Consider the following 22,869-nt stretch of genomic DNA (forward strand, 5'->3'; position numbering starts at 1 on the left):
CGTTAGATTGGCAAGGACATTTAGTAAGTTGAATGTTCTTAGCTTGTGTTTTTAACAGAACCTCTTATGCCCTATTAAAGCAGGAAACTCAAAGGACCCCTCCCCTAAAAGGCTCTAAAATAGCTCCTCCTATAAGGGCTAAAGTCCCATTCATTTAGCCACCCTTGAGCCTTAGTAAAACAGAGTGTATAGCAGGAAGTTAAAGCATAGCAGCAGTGTTTGCTTATGGACTCATTCCTTGAGGCACAAGGGGAAACCTCCAGGGAGATGGAAATCCCACCAAAGAGAAAAAAGAAGAGAAAGCATTCAGCCAGCAAAGAAAAACACAAACGTGCGAGTAAGTACAAGTTTAATCATGCGCCCTAGGTTGGCTGCTATCCCCTTCCCTTAGATCCTTAATTTTCTCTCTTGCAATTGAATTCTCTCCCCCCCCCCCAACTTTTATTTTCTTGTTATGAAAGAATAAGGAGCTTTGGGATTGACTATGTATGAGTGAATAATTGGGAACTTGCAGCCACCACCTGCAGAGATGCCCTTTATAAAGCCAAGTACAACCAGAGGGAGTTCAGTGTCCTTTACTCCAGTGATCCTATAGACTAGAGAGAAGGGCACCTAGACTTCCCCCCCCAGCTCAGGACTGCAGACTTTCAAAGTGTTCCAGGCCTACCATTGGCACGACTGTGAGCATAGCCATTTCCTACATGTGCATTTGTGCACATTCAACTAGTGCAATGCCTGTGTGGATGTTCTGCTTTAGTTTTAAGAGTGACTTCTTTTGGTTTATTTCAATCCTGTTCCTAACTGGCTTAACTAGAAAGAAGCCTGGAATAAGAACGTTTGCACCAATGTCTTGAAATTGGTTTAAAATCACACTGCAAGTTAAATGGGGACAATTCAATGTGTGGGCAAGTCCTTGGCAGAGTTCTGGCAGTTGCTGTATTGTTAGGGGAGGGGATTTGGCATTCTTTGCTCCCCAGGTGGGGAACTTAAGGCCTGGCGGCTAGATGCAGCCCTGGGCTTACCTGGATCCAGATCCTGAGGTTCAGGGTCTGCCCCCAGCACTGGGGAGCCCACATGGGCGCTCCAGCCACTCTGCAGCCCCATTGCAGGGCTGGAGCACACAAAATCTACTAGGCTGGGCCCCCCAGGCTCTGGTGTACCAGGAGAATGTGGGGAAGCATCTTTCTCCATCTCAGTCAGGGGCCACACCAGTGAGGGTCTGGTGGGGTTTTTTTTTTTTTTTGCTTCTTACCTGTGTGCGGGCCCCGACTGATTTGTGTGTGGGTCAGTGGTCTCTGACCCAAAAAAGGTTCCCCACCCCTGCTGTATATGTTGTGCTCAACTCTTCATGTCCTGGGTTTCTAACATTTGATAACTGGTATCTGCAGAGTCCTTGCCTTTTTTTTTTTTTTTTTAGCTTTGATCCATACAAAATGGTGATGGTTAAGGAATGTAGGCTGGAGGAACTGGCTGGCTGGCACAGATAGTGGAGGAAAGCTAATATAGAGAAGAGAATAGGGGTGGGGTTTTGACAGTGGCTCAGACTCTGAGAAAACAGAGTTATGAAGCCAAAAGAAGTTGCCTATCACAGTAACCTTTGCTTTCCAAATATACTGAGTTCCACAGTAACCCTCCTGCCCCAATATTCTGAAAACTTAAAGGATGCATCTGTAGCTAGAGAGAAACTGAGGGATGGATGCATGGGTTTTTATACCGTTAACAAAATCCTGACACAAAACCGGAAGGGTGCAGTCTTGCTTCAGCTTTGGTCTTTATGTTGATTCATCACTGTTTCTGCAGGATGGGACGGTTGTTTCTTACATTCTCTGATTTCTAAAAATAAAACCAATCAATTTTTTTTAAAAAAAGAAGCATGGTTGCAGGTATATGGAACAGAGATTTGTTCTTAACTATTTTTTGGTTTAAGTAGTGGACTTGTGGCTTTAAATAATGCAGTGTGGCATAAATTGTATAAGTTCATTTTGTATTCGACAAGACATCTCTTTTCTAGTGAATGTTCCAATCCACTAATTTCCTCCTCCTATCCCTCTTCCTGTCTCCCCAGTTGCCATTCATTCCTTTCTCCTGTGCATTTGGTATTAACACACTAATACGTTTTCTCATGTCCAGTACTCATCATCTTCATTTAAATGTATTAGCTTGTTAGGTCCTCCAGAATGTATGTATTTATGCTGGACCTGAAAACTATTCAGTTCACCTCTGCATATCATTTATAAAAACAAAAATATGCTGGACCTGCTGGCTCAACAGCTGCTCTGTTTTCCACAATCCACCTTTACTGCCCTATATTCTGATAAATTATATTATCATATAGTGTATTGATTATACTCTCTTGTGGAACCTAATTTTAAATGAAAGAGGCAATACTATTAGAGGGGACTAAAAACCTTAGAACAAGCTGTGCCATACACAGTTCCTTGGCCGAGCGAAAATATTGTATTGGTGACTAAGCAGTTTCTAGTATCAGAGGGGTAGCCGTGTTAGTCTGAATCTGCAAAAGCGACGAGGAGTCCTGTGGCACCTTATAGACTAACTGAAGTGTAGGAGCATAAGCTTTCGTGGGCAAAGACCCACACATGCATCTGACGAAGTGGGTCTTTGCCCACGAAAGCTTATGCTCCTACACTTCAGTTAGTCTATAAGGTGCCACAGGACTCCTCGTCGCTTAAGCAGTTTCTGTGGTGGGATTTGTCATAAGGCATGATTACAGAGACTGGTGCAAACCAGTCATGTGACACTCAGTCTAGCCTTGCTTTCCATTCTTAGAAAAGGATCACCCCAGGGACCAGGACCACTGTAGCAGGGAAGGAGGGCAGCCCGGGATGGTTTCAGTGGGGAGTTAGGGAGGTGTGCAGTGCACAAAAAGGCTTTGGCAGCTGTGGTGAGGAGAACTTGTGCACCGGGGCAGTGGACATGAAAGGGTGGCAATGAGGGATACAAGTACAATCCTTGAGGCACATGTAAGTTTTAGCTGCCTAGTGGTACCTCTTATGTTGCTACCAGAGGCAGAATTTAGGAAAGCACCATAAAACACACTGGCTGCGTCTAGATTGGCATGATTTTCCGGAAATGCTTTTAACGGAAAAGTTTTCCGTTAAAAGCATTTTCGGAACAGAGTGTCTAGATTGGCATGGCCGCTTTTCCGTAAAAGCACTTTTTGCGGAAAAGCGTCCGTGCCAATCTAGACACGCTTTTCCGCAAAAAAAGCCCCGATCGCCATTTTCGCAATTGGGGCTTTTTTGCGGAAAACAAATCTGAGCTGTCTACACTGGCCCTTTTGCTCAAAACTTTTGCGCAAAAGGGACTTTTGCCCGAACGGGAGCAGCACAGTATTTCCGCAAGAACACGGGCAATCTTAATGAGAGCGTCGGTGCTTTTGCGGAAATTCAAGCGGCCGGTGTAGACAGCTGGCAAGTTTTTTCCGGAAAAGCGGCTGATTTTTCCGGAAAAACTGGCCAGTCTAGACACAGCCAATGGCTTTTCAGGTGTGCAGTAAACTGGAAAGGAGGGCAGAGCCTGAAACCCAGTTCAACACTTTCTTATATTTCAGGAACAATCTCCCACACAGCTTCCTCCAAGGAAAGTCTTCTGTCCCTGTCCCCCCCCTTTGAGCACCCCCAGCTTTCTCCTGCCCCCTCTTTGAGCACCCCCATTTTTCTCCCCTCCCCCCCTTTGAGCACCCCCAGATTTCTCCTCCCCCCTCTTTGAGCACCCCCATTTTTCTCCTCCCCCCTTTGAGCACCCCCATTTTTCTCCCCTCCCCCCTTTGAGCACCCCCATTTTTCTCCTCCCCCCTTTGAGCACCCCCAGCTTTCTCCCCTCTCCCCTTTGAGCACCCCCAGTTTTCTCCCCTCCCCCCCTTTGAGCACCCTCTAAACCCTTCGCCCCTCCCCCTGAGTACCCCCACCTCGCCCCTCCCCCTACAGGCCCCTCCCCCTGAGAGTGCTTCTCCCCGCCCACATGTTCTCCCCATCCCCCGCAGGCCCCTCCCCGCGCAGGGCGCAGAGGACCCCTCTCCTCGCCTAGGGCTGCCCGCCGCGGTGCCTGCTCGCCGGCGGCAGGGTAAGCGGGGGGAGACGGGCGCGGGGCTCCCCGCCGGGCGCGGGGCGATGCGTGTGTGCCGCCGGAGGGCGCGGCGCCGGCTGGGGCGGGGGGGCGCGGCGGGGCAGGCGGTGGCCGGGGCGGCCCCGGCTCGTTGGGGTCCTGCGCGGCGGCGGCGGGCGGGCGGGTCGTCGGTGTCTCCTTCACTTCGCCCTCTCCACGTCGAGCGGCCGCAGCCCGCGCGGCCTCCCTCCTGCCAGCCCCGCCCGGCGCCCTCGGACAGGTGACGGGACGGGACGGGACGGGACGGGCGGGCGGGCGGGCGGGGGGCTGCCGGCGGGATCGGGCCCTGCGCGGGGGGGTGGCTCGCTGAGAGCCGGGGGGTCGGGGCGGGCGCCCTAAGATGGCCGCTGGGGGGGGAGGGGATATTGAGGGGGGGGGTCAGACAGCCCCCCCCAGACCCCGCTCACCCTGGCGTGTCGGTTTTTCCCCCCCTCTCTAGATTGAGTCGCGCGGCCTAGCCATGACTTACCCGCCGCCATGCGTCCCTCCGCCTCCGAGACGTAAGTAGGGACAGAGCCGGAGCGCGCTGCTCAGCGCAGGGTCAGCGCGGAAAGGGACCCCCCCCCCCCCCCCCCGAGGACACCCGCCCTCCTGGGGCACAGCCAGGCGGTGACCGAACACGTCTGGACACTTTTAATCCCCTGGCAACCCCCCCTCCCCCCGCTGCACGTGTCCACCAGCCCTCTAAGAATTGCTCAAGGTGCCTTTTAAGGCAAGGGTGTGAGGGAGTCAGACAGTCCCTCGAGGGAAAGGTGTAAGGAGGTAACACGGCCCGCCCATTCGATTGCCAAATGAGGAAAATAACGGGTAGACTGAACTCCCAGAGAAGAGCAAACCTATGAAACTACCACTTAGTAAAGGAGGGGGGAATAATTGGGCTTTCTTGGGAGCAGCAATGCTTCCGGGGGGGGGGGGAGATAATTGGGCTTTTTTGGGAGCAGCAATGCTTCCGGGGGGGGGGGGGGGATAATTGGGCTTTTTTGGGAGCAGCAATGCTTCCGGGGGGGGGGGGATAATTGGGCTTTTTTGGGAGCAGCAGTGCTTCCGGGGGGGGGGGGGATAATTGGGCTTTTTTGGGAGCAGCAGTGCTTCCGGGGGGGGGGGGATAATTGGGCTTTTTTGGGAGCAGCAATGCTTCGGGGGGGGGGGGGGATAATTGGGCTTTTTTGGGAGCAGCAATGCTTCCGGGAATGCACCAGGGAAAAGATTAGCTTTGAAGCCACAGAGGAGGGTGGAGCTGCCATTTGCATCAGTCCCGATCCGGATCAGCGTTGGAATAGCTGATTGCACTTCATAAACTGTACAAAGTGTCTAGGATTTATAAGCATAATGTTGGAATAACAGCATGGTCAGTATTAATTGTAATAAAAGCAACTGACTGAGGGTGGCTTTGGGAAAAAAAAAACCTGCTTCTGATTTCACTTGGGTTGGTTTTGTTAATTGGGTTGGAGGATGGGACAAGTACAGAGTTGATGACAGACAGGGCTTAGCATGTTAAGTTGAACCTGCCCATACAGAAAAGATTGTAAAAGCATCAAGGTCACATGGTTACTTACTTGATCTATATTACCATAAGACTAAAATTACAGGGCAATTATATTGCATTTTAAGATATAAGGGCAATATTCATCATGGTATTCATACAGTTATAGTCATGTTTTATCCGTAGGACATGTAACAGATATTTAGCAATTTCTATACCTACCCCAATGTCTATGATGGTAACTGAATTAGCATTATAATTTTCGTAGGGCATTTCTAATCTGCAGCATTATAATTTTATTTCTTCTAAAAACTTTCCATGGCATCCACATTTTTTTAACATAAATCATTTGCTGCCATACCGTGACAGTATCCTGGACTAACTACGACAGTGTCCTGGGCTAACTACTGGCACGGATTGCTCTAAGTAAGGCTGCACAGTAGGTAGTAGGATAGAAAATTTCAGTGTCTCCATTATTTTTACAGCTCAGAGCAACTGCTGTTCATTTATAAACAATTGAAACCATTTCCCAACTTTCTTTAAAAGTGGTAACTAGATTTGTATGGCAGCTTTTAAAAACTGTGTTTAATTTGTGTATTACGACTTGAATCTTCTTAGTCAAAGCTGTTTCAAATGAACTCTTAAAACATTCTTTTGTATGTATATGATCTGCTGTTCAGTCTGTAAATATTAAAGATTGTTTTAAAGAGTAGATAGAAATTGACTCCATGCAAGGCCCAGGTCATTCCACTCTTTATTAAAGACATCCAACTATTTTGTAGAATAATAAGCTGGCCTAGGGTCTAGAACAGTTATCTGAGGGATAGCTGGACCTACTAAATGAGACTGAGTTGCTTAAATTAGAAAGATGGGCTTGGGAACATGTGACAGATGTACTAGCACTGTAGAAAGGTAATGTTAAGTCACAAAACAAAGTAGTATTGTGTTAGTTACTTGTTCCTGAATATTGCGGTTGCTCTTTTCAGTAACAATTTCAGGAACTAACAGTTGGAAAGAAACATTCTGAGAGTGTGTCCTTCAGTTATTGCTTTGATCCCAAATGTTTTTAAAGGTCACAAAGGTTTCCAAAAATTGACTGATTGGAATTCCCATTGTCTTCTGCAGGACTTAATGTACCCAATTAAAAATAAATAAGTCTGAGCTGCCTTGTTCATCTCAATAGGATGTTAGTCTTTCAAACCTAATCAATGATAATTTAGTACCCTCCTCTACAAGAGAAAATGGAGGCAGTGAATGTTCTGGCATGCAAACTACTAAGAACGTAAATTCTATTGTACACTTGACTCGATGCCAACAGGTGGCACATTGCAGGCAGCAGTTTATTAGTTCCTCATTAAAGACACTATGAACTTAAACTACATTTGTCTAATATTTCAACTTGTAACACAAGATTATTGCAGCTGGGAGAGATTAAAAAACATTTCTCTTTCAGTTTGTGTAGGTTGTGCTTTTGATAGTGCTGCTTGTCTCGTCAGTTTCACTGTTTCCCCTGTGTAGTTTTATTTTTTTGCTTAGAGCTTTCACAAAGGAGATGGGGATATACGGACACTTCAAATAGGGAGTGGGGTGTTGAATGAAAATAACTGTAGATTTCAGATTGAATGGACACTTTTTTTTTTAAGGTTCTGATTGAAGTCTGTGGGGAAAGCTACCACTGAAGGAGATAACAGCCTTGCATTGTGATGAGCTGTTGAATGTCTGTGCAGTGAAAGATACTTCTGAAGGCTAACATGGGGAGTTAGGTGGTGGTGGTGGGTGTCTGAAAAGGATGAGTAGTAATCACACTAGAGACAAATTTTCTAAACACCACTAACCTGCTTAAGGCTCCCAGTTTGAGAGAAATGCTGCCAAAACTTGATTGTGCTTCTCCATCCATTTGATCTCATCTCAGTATCTCCTCCACTGGCTTATGAAGAGTTACATTTTCTTACATTTCCCAAGAAAAGCATTTATTTGTCTTTTACTTTTCTGGTAGCTCTCATTGGCTTGGTGGAACTCTCCTCTTAGGCTTTGTCTACGCTACCACTTCTGTTGGTCAAACTTTTATTGGTCAGAGATGTGTGTGTATGGGAGGAGAAGGGGGAGGAACGGTTCTGACAGACATACTTTTCAATGACAAAAGCACTGGTGTGGACAACTAACCCTGTTAATTGCAGGATGTTTTTTATGGCAGTAGGAGAGTGCTCTCCCACCACTGAAGAGTAGCAACTCAGGAGAACTTACAGCACTATAGTGTAGACATGCCTTAATGGGATCTAAGGCTTTGTGTACACTTAAAAGTGTAAAGAGCAGCTGTGACAGTGCTTTAAACTGAAAGTGTGGCCAGGGAGAGGGATTTACCAGCGCTTTGTCAACCACCTCCAGAAGGGGAATAGCTGACTGCTCTGGGAGTGTGGCTCCTGGCCCTGTAGCCTGGTTCACACTGACACTTTTTACAGCACTGTAACTTGCTGCTCGGGGTGGGGTGTGCTTTTTCTTCATATCCGAAGCCAGAAAGTTACAGCGCTGTAAAGCGCAAGTGTAGACTTAGCCTTAGGCTAGCTTCTGTTGCAGAAGTTGCTTCAGCAAAACTTGATCCATTCCCTCTCCTCTGCTTGCAACTCTTACCAGCATGAGGGAGTGAACATCTGGACCACGGAATAGACCCATCTCTTAGTAATGGGATACATTAACTAGAGCATCTAGATCGGTCATTGGATACTTCTCAGATATTTAAAGAAACTAAGATCTGCAAAGGTCACTAACAGTTGTGATGAAAGTGACATGCTTTTATCAGTTATAAAATATTTGGCTTCACGGCTGAGTGTAGGGTGTGTAGTAGGGATGTAAAAGAGTAGTCGACTACTTGTGCCCCTCCTTGCTGCTTCTATATCAGAGACAGCTTGGGGGAGGGGAGAGAAGGGTCCTGGTGCCAGGGAAAGCCAGCTTAAAAGCTGGCTTCCCCCAGCACCGGCTCGGTGGGGGGAGGAGCATGGGAGGCAGAGGCCCTGCAGCTCTGCCTTAAATGTAGTAAGAGCCACCCAGATCTTAGTACATTTAAAAGGCCGAGGTGCAGCGAGGAACCCAGTGTGAGCAGGGACTGAAGCAGTCTCCGCTCACGCTAGGTCCCTGGCAGCTCTTACTACATTTAAAAGGCAGAGCCGCAGTGGGGTTAATTCCCAGGGATGGCATGAGTCGGGACTGTTTAATCTCGGCTCATGCAGTCCCTGGGAGCTACTCTGACTGCGGCTCTGAAGTTTAAATGAAGTAGGTGCCATGCTGTTGCACGCGCCCAGCTCCTTCTACACTTACGCTTCAGCGGATGTAGCAAGCACCCTCCTCCGCTCCCCCCCCCCAACCAATTGACTGAACTGATGGAATTTCCATTGACTACTTGATTTAGCTGATTAATTGCAGTTTGACATCCCTAGTGTGTAGGGTCTCTATAAAGCTTATCAGAACTGTTGTTGAATACAATAACCTATTAGTGCTTTTGAATGTCTCTCCTTGAGTTGATATATGGTATTAAAAGAAGATGGAAGCTAGGTACACAAGGATGCATGTTTCCCCTTAAAAAATCCTATGGGGTTTTGACACACATCTCTCATGGGAATCCTGCTGCTCATAGAGAGTCTGATTTCTCCATTGTTTCCTAAAACTTTCTAGTGCCTCAGTTTGGAGTGGTATCTTTCTTCTCTGAAAACTTTTTTACAAGTTCTGGTATCTAGTTAAAAAACTCCATATTTCTAAGGAATGGGAAATCCATGTTGGAATTTACATGGAGAAGAACATGCTACGTTTTGGGAAACACATGTCTCTTTGAAATAGTGTTTTGTGCTACTCCTGTAGACTTTCATAGAAATACTATCATGTGCTGCTTAAGTTTTAATTGTTCTAGATGATAACCTCCTTCCCAGAGCAATGTCCTAGATGAGCTCTTGTTGGAAGACACAATGGGTTTAAAACTAATTAAAGATAGTTTATCTAAATATGACACGTTTTAATATTAATATATCTGTTACTCTATCTTTCCAGCTCCAATGGCGATCCCTCCATCATATGCAGATCTTGGCAAATCTGCCAGAGATATCTTCAATAAAGGCTATGGTAGGAATTGTACTATAAGAAACAAAACCAGTATAAAGAAATGCTTTGCCGAAGCGCACAAAGCTAACATTTTTCATTCGTACGTGTTGTGGAATGTTAATTTGTGTATGCCTGTATATACGTGTACGGATTTAATTAAATGGAAGGAAGCTCATACAAGAGCAGTACCATATGGAAAGCTCTCAGTGGGTTAGATTTGAAGAAAAATTCAGACATACACACTTCTTAAATAGAAGTTGATACACAGAAAACAAATATGTAAATATTTGAAGGATGCAATCAACAAGGAAAGAGGGAGGTTGCTGTGATCTTGTAGTTAAAGCAGTTCACTAGGAATCATGAACTGAAGTTTAAGTCACAGGTGCTATGGCTTGGTCTACACTTGTAAATTATACTGTAATAACTGTTGCTTAGGCATGGGACTTCAGTGATATTTTTGTTTTAAACCAACTCCACATTGTATTGATGAATTAGAGTGCCATATATTGGTCATTGTTTCCTGTTCTGTGTTGGAATAGCTATAGCAGTGTAAAGTCCGGTCCTGGTGTGCCATGGGTAGAGGGTGCTTCAGCCCAGCTGGAGCAGCCCCTGGCCATAGCAGGCCTGACGGGTGCACTGTGAACAGGGGGTGCTCCAGCTGTCCCTGGCGGTGGTGGGCCTGGCCTGGGTATGCCACGGACGGGGGTGCTCTAGCCCAGCTCGGCTAGCGTGCCCCCTCTTGCCTGCCTCCATTTAATTGGTTAGTCGGTTAAACATAACGTTTAATTAGTTAACTAAACAAATATGATTTTACATCCGTAGTGGAAACCTGTTGCTTAGGACACAGAATTATACTTTACTAGGTAATTATAATAGGGGACAATTTTACAGTGGCAAAGACATAGAGGATATGATGGATTCTCTTGGGTATAAATTATGATGATTTTAAAGCTTATAAGTCAATTGACTTGTTTCTTGTATTGAGCATCCTTCAGGAGACTTAGTGGGAGTGAATATGTAACTCTCATCCAATCAGTGTAAGGGTACGTCTACACTAGCCCCGAGATCAATCTAGGGAAGCTAATGAGGGCGACCAGAATTGCAAATCAAGCCCGGGATTTAAATATCCTGTGCTTGATTTGCATGTTCACTGCCAGTCACCATTTTAGAAATTGACTAGCCCGAAGTAACTGCCCACATCTATACGCTGCAGTGAAACAGGCTTCCGATTTAAAGCCCTAAATCGAATTAGGTGGTATTCCTCCTGCAATGAGGTTTACCACCCAATTCGAATTAGGGGCTTTAAATCGGAAGCCTGTTTCACTGCAGCGTATAGACGTGGGCAGTTACTTCAGGCTAGTCAATTTCTAAAATGGTGACCGGCCGGGAACATGCAAATCAAACGCAGGATATTTAAATCCTGGGCTTGATTTGCAATTCTGGTCGCCCTCGTTAGCCTCCCTAAATCGATCTAGGGGACTAGTGTAGACGTACCCTAAGAGTGACACTTCTGAAATATTTTTTTTATTAGTATTATTACAGAGTGCAGCTAATTGTCAGAAACAATGGCCATATAGCAATGACTCTTAAATCTACTCCCTTATGTATTTGGAACTGTATTTTCTAGCTTATTTGAGTCACTAACTTTTGTTAGCGCTGTTGGCTCAACGGTGGCATAGAAATATCTGGATTTTATTCTGGTCCACACACAACTTGAAGTTCAATTCTGATTGCAGAATCTTGTTGCAGTGGTAGCATCAAAGCTAGAAAGGGCCTAGCTTGACTTTGAGAGGCAAAGTTGAATTTGCAAAATAGACAACTTTTATTTAACTGGGAAAATACCTGTAGCAATTTTTGGTGCACAGTAAATGGGCCTCTGCTGCTCCTTTATTTCACTTTAAAATTTGAGAACACAGTACTCAATTCAGGGCTGACTACAGCTGTTTCAGTGTTCATAGGATTTATGCAGCTCTGGCCAATGGCTGAAGTATTTTTTCTTAATTTTTGGCTTAAATTAATTACAGCATACTCTCTATTTTCTTCAGGTTTTGGGCTGGTGAAATTGGACGTGAAAACAAAGTCTGCAAGTGGGGTGGTGAGTTTTAAATTCATGGCATATTTGGTTAATGTGCTCTAATTTTCCTGCTTATCATGGGGAACTTTTTATGGCCAAAGTTGGCTAGTTGACAGATTCCTTTGATGCATACTGGGCAGCAAACACTTACCAGAAGGCTGTAGAGATCTGCAGCTCCAAACATAAGTCCTATGGCCATGTATGCTAACATGAAGTAGTCAGAAGTAGTTGTTCTGTTGTGGTGGTAAAGGTGCTAAGCCTGCCATATTTTGACTGTTACTCACTATGTGTGTATCAGTGAATGGATAACAGAACCATTTTTAAAGACTGATATCAGACCATATAGAAATGCAATTTCGTTTTCTTTGGTTCTCTGTGTGCTCAGTGTGAATCACCCGAGACCCTGGTAGTACTACTGACAAGAATCTAGAAATTATAGTGCATCACAAATTGAGAGTTGTCGTCAATGTGATACAGGTGTGAAAAAAGCTAATCCTGTTCTGGGGTGTATTAACAAGAGTGTTGTATGTAAGACACAGGAAGTCACTGTCCTGCTCTACTCGTCATTGGTGAGGTGTCAGTGGAGTACTATGTTCCGTTCTGTGAGCCACACTTCAAGAAAGATGTGGAGAAACTGGAAAGTTCAGAGGAGAGCAACAAAAATGATAAATGGCTAAACGTATCTGAGCAGGTAGGACAGGAAGCCATGGGCTTAATGTGCAGCAAGGGAGATTGTAGGTTAGATATTAGGAAGACTTTTCTAACTATCAGGATAGTTGAGCTCCAGAGATTTTTGAAAACAAGGTGGAAAAACACCTGTCAGGGACAGTCTGTAATTACTTGGTCCTGATGCAGTGCAAGGGGCTGGATTTGATGACTTCTTAAAGTCTTTCCAACTAGGGATGTGAATGTTAACAATCACCCTTACTGGGTGATGCTTACCCAGTTATGGTTAAGCAGAAGGCTGCTCCACCCCGAGGGACCCGCCACGGGTGGAGAGGTGGCCCAGCCTTGGTGGAACAGTCCCTGTCTATGGCGGGGGACCACTGCAGCACACTGCCAGCACCCCTTTAACTGACTAAACATAATGGTTAACCGCTGTTTAAACAGGATTTTACATCTCTACTCCCAACCCTACACTTCTACAAATAAGTTTGACCAATTATACTTCAGTCCTGACACTGACCAATGCTGGATTCTTGAGCAGAAGACAAATAATTTGGTATTGTTCCCTTAAAGGATGTTACTTTCTGAATCAGCTGGTGATACTTTTACAGATTGAAAAATGAAGGCTGATGGTTATTGTAATGTCATGCTACTTAGTAAGATGTTTAGAAGATTAGACTTTTCAGGAAATATTAATGCCTAGACTGCACTAAACATTTTGCTGAAATAATTTTGGTTGAGGGTGGAGCATGGGAGAAATATAGCTATGTGGGTAAAAGCCCTTAGCTATATCAGTAGAATAAGTCCTTTGTCTGTATAGATGATTCCTTTTGGGGAAATAGGTTCAAGCTGTCCCAGCACAAGAACTCTTGCAGGCAGAAATTCTCTCCATTAGGGGTATGATTTGCAAGAATAGTGCTCTCCTGATAGAGATATACCAAGGAACCTCCTTAAATATAGCTTATGCCTTATCTACATATCTTCGTAATAGTCTTCAGCTGCTGTCTTCATTTATGGAATCACAGCCTGTCTGTCGCATTTTTCTTTAAAGAATAACAACTGTTTAAGTTACAGGCAGATGAACTTCCACTCAACTTGAATTCTACCTTTTTAGTTCCTTCTTTACCAGGGACTAAGGATGTTAGCGTGTATTCATTTACACAATTAACCAGTAAGCCCAGCCCTAATAGTTACATGCATCCCTGCATCTCCACCTTCCCCTATCTTTTAAGTTGGCTCCCCACGAGCACCAGCTCCCACCTCCTCCCCCATTCTCTCTCCCCCCGCCCCCGTGTGTAAATGTGTAACTGCTAACAATTTCAATGATTTCACGTTTACATAAATACATGATTAACATCAGACTAGGGTAGCAGGGAAACTCACGGACATCTAGTGGCTAAATGATATGCTGCAAGTAAATATCACTCCAGTTAATTTTCATATAAAGCTACTTATTTCATCAATTTTAAGTTTGTTGTGATGGATCTTTAAAGCTCCCTCTAGTAGTAAAAAATGTGTATTGTACGTTAAGGAGTGGATAGCTAATTATAGTGGGCATAGAAGAAAACACTGGCCTTGTCTATGTGGCGCAACAACATGTTCCGCATTAACAGGTCCAGGATCTGTCCAGACCAGTTAGTGGGTAACACTGGTGTCCAATATGCTAGCCTCATGTGACTATTTGGCCAGTTGTCTGTGGCTAGTTCGCTATAGCAATAGCCCCTGTAGTGGCTACTGCTTCAGAACTTGTTGGATGCCACCAATGTAACACATTGCTGTGCTTTGGAATTCACACCCCTTTAGCGTGCATTGCTGCACTATGTAGACAAACTAATAGTCTTGGGTCAAAATTATGTTTTAAAAATTCACAAATCTAAGACCATCAGAAATTATCTCATATCATTAATAAAATTTCAGTGGAGAAATTATTTAACAAACATTTCCAGCAGCATTTGCTAGTTAGATATTTCAGCATCATGTCCATGTTTGTTTGATTCCTCTCTTCCCCCCTCCCCCCCCTCCCCCCAAGATTTGGTAGATACTGATTGGTCTTACCTTTCTCCAAAAAGAGACAGGCAAAAAATAAAGTATAAATAGTAAGAGGCAGCTAATGTTTTTTTTTAATAAACTTCAGTTTTACTAAGGTGCTGTTTGTAATAGGGATATGAATGGTTAACTTCATCCTTATATGGGTGAGGCTTACTGGTTCTGGTTAACTGGTATGGACTGGAGCAGCTCCTTGTCCTCCCCAGGCAGGGGGCTGCTCCAGCTCTGCGAGGTCCATTGCAGGCAGGGGCTGTTCTTCCTGGCTGTCTGGAGCAGCTGCTGTCCATGGTCTCTTCCCCCTCCCGCCACAGGTTCCATGTTGCCCCCCAGGGGCTTTCAGACCCACTCCCAGGGAGCTGGCTGTAGAGTCTGCAGTGAAGCCTCCTCCATAGCTGCTGGACCCACTCTGGGGAAGGCAGATATATCTTTTAGTGTAACAGTTACATTTCTTACAGAATATGTAAATTTTCCATATGAACCCTTGATGTGTAAGTTTATTATAAGTTAATGTCACGGTATCAAACATAAGCAGTCTCCCTATATAGTTGTATTTTTACTTGAGATGTCCTGACTCTCTAGTGTGGCTATTCAAATCCCTCGTTAAAAAGGACCAGTGCTGCCCTTTCACCTTGAGACTGGTGTTCAAATCACTTCTCAATTGCAACTGTAACATTTATTATTTTTTCTTTATGTAATTAAAATATCTATGTAGTGTCCTCTCACAATTGTAGCATGGTAGTCTTTCTTTGGGCAGTAAAGACTGGAATGGTGATGGTATTATCTGAGTATTGCAGCATTTTGGCAGAGTTGTCTAGGATGCTGTCTACATGGTGCTTGACTGTAATTGGTGCTGTTAATCCCTTCACTAATATGCACACCAAACTGGTCTCTGTCCTTGTGAAAACATTTTTTTTCTGCTTTTTAAAGGAAACAATGTCTTGAAACAAATGTCTTCAGAGACCAATATAAAGCATGAGCTATATTGAATAGTATAGTTCAGTGGCTTATAGTACAGTGTATTTCCTTGGAATTGGGGTTTTATGTTTCTGAACTTTAGTTTTAGCTCTCACATTGAATTTTCCTGGTTAAGTTTGAAAATCTGGAAGGTCCTTTTTAGCAAGTTGTTACAAAAGTGAGTATAATTCAAATTGGTTGAATAGGATAATGCCACCTAATGGTTGTGTAATGTTTAGTTTGTTTTTGTTAGAGCAATTACTTTACAGTGTGAGACTTCCTGGAGTGTGTGCAACTCAGGAATAACCGTTACTGTGCTCTTAGGAATTCACAACAGCTGGTTCGTCAAACACAGACACGGGGAAAGTGAACGGGAGCTTGGAGACCAAATACAAATGGGCTGAGTATGGTCTGACTTTCACGGAAAAGTGGAACACGGATAACACTCTGGGAACAGAAATTGCGATTGAAGACCAGGTAACAGATTGACATACTGCTTTTTTTTTTTTTCATTTAATCAGTAGATCTGAATTAATAGCTTTTGTTCACTTAATTAGATTGCCAAAGGTTTGAAGCTGACATTTGACACAACCTTCTCACCAAACACGGGGTAAGAATTCTATTTTTTAAGAACTACTTTATGGCTTTTTCAAGGGATTAATCTTGCAGGAAAATCAAGGTCAAATTAATATTGAATAGGTTAACGTAACAGTGTGAATGAAGAGTATCTATATGGCTTGAAATCGGTGGCCCAAAACTACTGCTGTTAACCAAGGCTGTTTCAAATAGATGTAAGTGGCACCTTGGGGCACTAATAAAAAAATGAGGATTGGATTTGGTAGAACAGTAGCCAGGGCTCCACTTGCACAAATATAAGAGAATATTTCATCGTTAGAGGTTTGGGGGTATGGGGGATAAGGAAGTAAAGAGGTTTTATTTTTCTTTTTTTTTCCCCCTGAAGCTTTCTAACAGACTTAAGTCGGTTGCATTTGGTTCCATGACTAGTCAATTACATCTTGCCCAGACTTGACACCTCTTCTGTAATAGTCTTTGTGTGCATACTGCAGGTTACAACAAGTCTAAGTTTTAGTACTTACAGGAAAAAGGAAGATTTTTTTTTTTTTACAAATACTTTTTGTTTCAGCAAGAAAAGTGGCAAAATTAAGTCGTCTTATAAACGTGAATGCGTAAACTTGGGTTGTGATGTTGACTTTGATTTTGCTGGACCTGCGATCCATGGCTCAGCCGTCGTTGGTTACGAGGGCTGGCTTGCTGGCTATCAGATGACTTTTGATAGTGCCAAATCGAAGCTTACAAGGAATAATTTCTCTGTGGGTTACAAGACTGGAGACTTCCAGCTACACACTAACGTGTGAGTATTAAAGAACTATTTTTAAGCTGTTTGTAACATGGTATTTATTAGTTTCATATTCTGAATTAATATCACTTTGTGAAATAGTGTAAAATATGTTTTATTTGAGAGAACCTCATTCAGAATTAATTTGGGTGCATCTCTCAGTAACATGAGAGATTTCTGTACCCCTCTAAGTTATTAGTGTTTAGCTTGTTTTCTGACTTTGTTAGCTGAAGCACTTTGTGTCAAAATATAAATATATATATATATATAGTTTGCAAAGTATTCAAATCAGTCTACCTTGTAAATATAACACCACTTCCAGTACTGAAGTAAATGTGACCAGAAAAATTTGCTTTGCAAAAATACACTTGCTCCTTGTGATTGCTGCAGGTGGTAGTAGTAGTAATAGTTACCGTTTTTATGATACCATGAAAATAGATATGCTTTGACAGGTTTTTTTTTTTTTTTTAATTCTTAGGCCGTTTAGCCCTGAAAGAGAGCTCTAACATATGAATCACTCAAGTTTATGAAATCTAACTATAAATGGCAAAGCTTTTAGTTTTAATCTTCCTTTTGATTTTTTTTTAGCTATCCTGGTCCTATCTCTTTTGTATATTTGTAGTTTTCCTAAAAAAAAAAAATTTCTCAGGCTGAATGGTTGGTTGTGGTAATGATGTCTCAGTGATAACTTAAGTCTGCATGGTTCCACTGTGTGTTAGGGTAGGAAGCAACTTTCTTGAATTCCCTGAAGTCAAATGACCTATTTGTGTTTCTCCCTTAAAAAAAGGGGGGGGGGGGAGGAATTAAGATAGGCTTGTTTAGACTTGCAGTAAATTGCTTGCAAAGTTACTTTGAAAATGGTAATGCCTTTCTAGAGTAAAATATCCTTTGACATTTTTCTTAACAGAAGTACTATAATGCTACTTAGAAACCCTGTGTCCAGTAACCAAAATATTATTCTGAATATTTGCCTCTGATTTATAACTTGTCTGTCTGTAGCAAATATTTTATACTAGTCATTAGTTTCAGAACTAAAGAGGTGTTTTGACATGAACTTCAGTGGAGTCAGGATTTTACCAGGGTATTTGAGCTTAATTGTGCAAGTGATGCTTAGCATCACCCATAGCAATATAATGTCTTTCTTTCTTGGACTCTGCTAAAATACCTTATTCTGCCTTGTAGTGTATATCTATCTGCCCTCATTTTTAATGTCTTATAATGGCAAAATAAATCAGCATAATCTAAAATGAAGATCTCTAGGTGAATAAAACTTTAAAAGCCAAAAGGTATTGTAGGGTTTTGTTACACATACACCCCCAGACATACACTGGTAATTTAATTTAACTTGAAATACCTTGCAGCAATGATGGGTCCGAATTTGGTGGCTCAATTTACCAGAAAGTGAGTGACAGTCTTGATACTGCTGTAAATCTAGCTTGGACAGCGGGCAGCAACAGCACTCGTTTTGGCATTGCAGCTAAATACCAGCTGGATTCTACTGCTTCTATCTCTGTAAGTATGGCTTTAAGGCAAAGGTTTAAGCCTTCTTCCTCTTCTCCTCCCTCACTCTTCCCTTCCATCCCCCCCCCCCAGCTCCCCAATCAGTGGAACTATAGAACTGGATATCTTTTATTAGTAGCATGGCTATTCTGTATTGATATGGAATGGTCAAGAAATACACCAAGTTCTGTAGTACTAATTTAAAGGTCTTTGATCATTCATATGTTAACTACTAAACCTGGTAAAGTATGTGACTTCAGTTGCATTCAAAAGTTTCCTTGGGTATCTGACTTACTTTTTCTATAGAAAGTCTCCTAACAATGTCTACAGTAACACAGTTCAGTACCCTACACATTGAACTTAATCATTCTAGAGAGGTGGTTCACAAACTTCATGTAATTGTATCAGAGGGGTAGCCGTGTTAGTCTGAATCCGCAAAAGTGGCGAGGAGTCCTGTGGCACCTTATAGATTAACCGAAGTGTTGGAGCATAAGCTTTCCTGGGCAAAGACAAAGTGGGTCTTTACCCACGAAAGCTTATGCTCCAACACTTCGGTTAGTCTATAAGGTGCCACAGGACTCCTTGCTGCTTTCATGTAATTGCACCAGCTTCCCTTGCTCTCGCCTGTGCCAGTCAGCACCATTAACTCGTATTCAGTTGGGAGTATCTATAGCCACAATAGAGCTTGGCTTGCTTCAGTTTTGAAGTGGGTAGTGTCAGTGCAATAGATGTCACTGGGTCTAGAACAGCAGTTTCCAACCTTTTCCAGATGGGGACCCATTTTGACAATTCAGGAACACTTGGTGACCCAGGGCAATTCAAAAAATGTGTGAATGGATCCTTAAGAGCCACCTGGGGAGACACTTGGTGACCCTTTTGAAATGTAATGGCAACCCATATTTGGGTCCTGACCCATAGCCTGGTTTAGAATAAGAATTTTAGAAACCTGATTGTCTAGTGCTGATATGCATAGTGCTGATATGCACATTACAGTCATGGTCAGTATAGAAATGTACCAGCCCAGTAACTAAAAGGCTATTCACTGATTGAGTGAATCAATGAAATTCTGTTTCTTCAATGAATGCCATTAGGTGGTATTGCTTGTCCTGATATACTTCATCTCATAAGCATAAAAAAGGCTGATTTGGCTCAATTTCTAGACGAGTCCTATCCAAATGTTTCAGGTAACAGGAATTGTGTTGGAATGTGGTTTGCTAGGTGATTTTCTGCCTGCCCAGACACAAACTGTCTTACTTGCTCTGTGAGAGCAAAAAGTGTGGTAGTATGACTGGCAAGTTGAGGGTAGGAATATAAAAAGTGTATCCAATAAGAATAAAGATACTGCAAAACATAAACCATGGCTTAAATTGTTAATGTTTGTTCTTGGTGACTGCTAATCGCTACAAGGTTATAGCAAAGAATGTTAGAAGATTTTTCTTGCTGTCTTTAATCAGCTTTTCATTTTATTGCAGGCAAAAGTGAACAACTCTAGTTTAGTTGGAGTGGGTTACACCCAGACCTTGAGGCCAGGTAAATGTTTTACAAATGAATCACTTTGCTTCTATTTCTCCCTTTATCTGGCATGTGAGTGTGTTGATAATAGATCTCAACAGCAGTTCCACGCACAATACCCAAGAATACATAATTATGGCAATTAACTTTCAGTCTTTCTTGCAGGCTAACTTATGTTTTAACGGTTTCACATACCATACATTAAAATTGTCTACTGGTTGGCTAAATCAAATGGCACTTCTTAATATTAGGGCTAAGTGCATCCTCACTGTATTTTTTTAAGTAGGATTTATTTCAGATGTGTTGCAACAAGCATACACTAATAATCTGAATTTAACCAGAACATTTCTGTGGTAGTATCTTGGAAGAGCTAACCATCATTCATAGAAAACATTGAGGTTTTTCTGAATCTTTGATCTAAAACACCGCTACCTCTTGGGATGGAATGGGGAGCAAGAGTAAACCAGGGAAGTCAGAATTGTTATGTGGGAGATAGTTGACATAACTTTGTATTTAACTGCTCCGTGTTTCTTGTAGGTTTTCACCTTACAGGTGACATGCAATTGAGTAGGACAGAAATTGGTCTTTTTCCTGTTTGCTGCTGCTTGATATATTAAGGCCTGAAAAATCTTTGGTTATTTTAATTTTTTTTCCTGGCTTGCTTCACAGTGTTTTCTGCGTTGCAGATTTAATAAATTCACTCATTTGTGTTAGCATTCCTTTGTTCTGATTGGGGCTTTGGAGTAGGGATATAAAGGGCTAGTCGACTTATCGGATAGTTGACAGGATAGTCAAGTAGTTGCTCCCCCCTCCTTGCTGCCTCTGTCAAGTGGGAGTGTGTGTGAAGTGAGGGGTACTGACCCTACGCTGTCACTTTGAAATGCCGGGTGGAGCCCAGGATCACCTTGGCACTCCCCAGCTGACCCTGGCTCTATGCAACTATCAACTTTGAAATGTACAAGAGTCCCCAGCAGGGGGCTCTTGTGCATTTCAAAACGGAAGCGCAGCATGGAACCCAGAGTCAGTGGGACTTCACTCTGGCCCTGGGCTCCTTGAGGAGTTCCACGCAGGGGCTCTTATACGTTTCAGAGGTGGAACGCAGGAGTGCTTATCTACTAGTTGATGGAAATTCCACCGACTTCTTGAAGTAGTGATTAATTTGCAATTCACTCCCTTCTCCAAAGTAGAGATGTTGAATCTAAATCACTTTCAGTATAAAGCATCTTCATTTGATTTGATTGGAGTTGTCAGAAGGGATTCAGTAGCTTACTGGATGTGGCCTCTTTCCCTACAGAGACCACTGTGGTTTTCAGCCACAGAATATGTACTTAAACACGCAGAACCTGGAAGTCCTCTGTTAGGGGATTGCTTTTAGTTAAGAGAGGTTATTTTCATTCTCACTCTTTCATTCTTCTCTGTTTCTCCAAGGGTCTTTGATTTAACTGGTGGTAGGTAGCTTCATCTCAGGCTTATGGAAGTTGATGTTACATTTTGTGCAGTATGGCTAAACCTTCTTTAGCTTTCCTTGTCTCCCCCTCCCTGAAGATTATCACAGCAATTTGGGAAAAGTGTGAACTCATAGTATATTTTTGTATGCGAGAGCCATAATGTGAAAAGGCTCACTTCCATATTAGTGCACGTGAACATAAAAACAGCCATATTGGGTCAGACCAAAGGTCCATCTATCCCAGTATTCTGGCTGCTGACAGTGTCCAATGCCAGGTGCCCCAGAAGGAGTGAACAGAACAGGTAATTATTAAGTGATCCCTCTCCTGTTGTGGTTTGCAGCCCCTGACAAACAGAGGCTAGGGAGGGACACCATCCCTGTCCATTTGGCTAATAAGTATTGATCACGTGTCATAAATGATCTCATAAGTTTAATATACAAATGCTAATACAAGCAGCACATTTTATATATTTTAGTTCCATGTGATGTGGTTGCATTTTAAATGCTCCCAGAGTTAGTTGGTGCCTAAAATTGTTGTTCATCTTCATTCGCATAACTTCAAAAGCTGAGTGGAGCTGATCTAGGGACACGGAAATAGCTTTAGAAAGTTGGTTTACTATTTAATTACTACCTTGAAAATTACTTTTCATGTGGACTCGTGATGAAACTAAGCTGATTGACAAAAGGGTTAGCACTTTCTAGTTACATAATGTAACAACAGGATTGTTTTGATCTTACAGGTGTGAAACTTACGCTGTCTGCCCTGGTAGATGGAAAGAGCATCAACTCTGGAGGTCATAAACTTGGTCTTGGTTTGGAATTGGAAGCTTGAAACAGCTGAAGAAACTGCTGCAGGAAAGGGATGTCAGAAGAATTTGGCCTTAAGTGTATTTCCGATGTGATCAGCAGGCATTTTTTCCCCAAGAGGGATGACCTAGAACAAGAGCTGTATTCAGAGTATTTTAGACAGTTACTTGTTAGCTGGTTTCTAGTTAAATTGGTTACCTATCTAGTTATCAATTCTGCATTAGTGCAGTCACTTATACATTATTTAAATGTATTTAACTGTTTAATGCGCTACCCACAAATAATGAAATAGACCTTTATGAAAACTGTACAATTGTGTGCATGTTTGTTTTTATGTTCCTTTTAACATTTTGATAATGCCATTGAATGAGAAATGGATCAGTGGATGTTTTGAAAATGAGGTCAGCAATTTTGTTAAATCACCTTAATTAGAAGTACTTTTGGTATCCCAAGACAAGTCAAATTATGAATAAAACAAATACACACACACATACTTGTGCCTCCAAATATTTTAAGACTTTAGCTATTGATAAGGCGCAGTGGGCTTTAGTTGATTTATAAAATCTTTGTAGTGCCACATGTCAGCCCTCAGTGAGTGTGAGCTCCCATTATGGGCCCATTCTTAACCACACAGGGATGCAAGCAGGTTTCTGCTGAGGATGATTAGATGGGAAGTCCTTTGGGTCCCACTCCTTGACTGATTGCTGTGGAATGACAAGGCCCTCTTGCTGTATTCTCCATTTCTCCTATCCCTCTGACAAGTGCACTGTGTAGTCTGTGCCTACTGGTATGGAGAGTACAATATAGTCGCT

General features: G+C 42.9%; 1 protein-coding gene and 1 long non-coding RNA gene across 6 annotated transcripts in view; one reads left to right on the plus strand and one right to left on the minus strand.

The window, feature by feature from the left end:
• LOC112546318 (uncharacterized) overlaps positions 1-2,501 on the minus strand; it is a 41,650-nt gene extending 39,149 nt beyond the window's left edge. For all 3 annotated transcript variants that reach the window (XR_016350145.1, XR_012905539.2, XR_016350144.1), the window contains exon 1: positions 1,715-2,501. This is a non-coding gene — a long non-coding RNA (uncharacterized LOC112546318). The remainder of the gene's footprint in view (positions 1-1,714) is intronic.
• Positions 253-22,546, plus strand: VDAC2 (voltage dependent anion channel 2). 3 transcript variants are annotated; one of them, XM_075934698.2, is made up of 10 exons: positions 4,192-4,345; positions 4,565-4,625; positions 9,644-9,715; positions 11,740-11,789; positions 15,759-15,911; positions 15,992-16,044; positions 16,579-16,806; positions 18,153-18,303; positions 19,764-19,821; positions 21,991-22,546. In XM_075934698.2, exons 2-10 carry the CDS (start codon positions 4,586-4,588, stop codon positions 22,080-22,082), a joined length of 897 nt encoding a protein of 298 aa, XP_075790813.1. In that variant the 5' UTR covers positions 4,192-4,345; positions 4,565-4,585; the 3' UTR covers positions 22,083-22,546. The 3 variants fall into 3 exon arrangements, with proteins under 3 accessions (XP_006126401.3, XP_075790814.1, XP_075790813.1); XM_006126339.4 differs by lacking the exons at positions 4,192-4,345; positions 4,565-4,625 and adding an exon at positions 253-337; XM_075934699.2 differs by lacking the exon at positions 4,565-4,625 and having other exon boundaries at positions 4,190-4,345.
• Positions 22,547-22,869: the final 323 nt, after the last annotated feature.

The sequence above is a fragment of the Pelodiscus sinensis genome, chromosome 8, assembly GCF_052426305.1.
Source record: "Pelodiscus sinensis isolate ZL-2025 chromosome 8, ASM5242630v1, whole genome shotgun sequence".
Classification (NCBI taxonomy): domain Eukaryota; kingdom Metazoa; phylum Chordata; order Testudines; family Trionychidae; genus Pelodiscus; species Pelodiscus sinensis.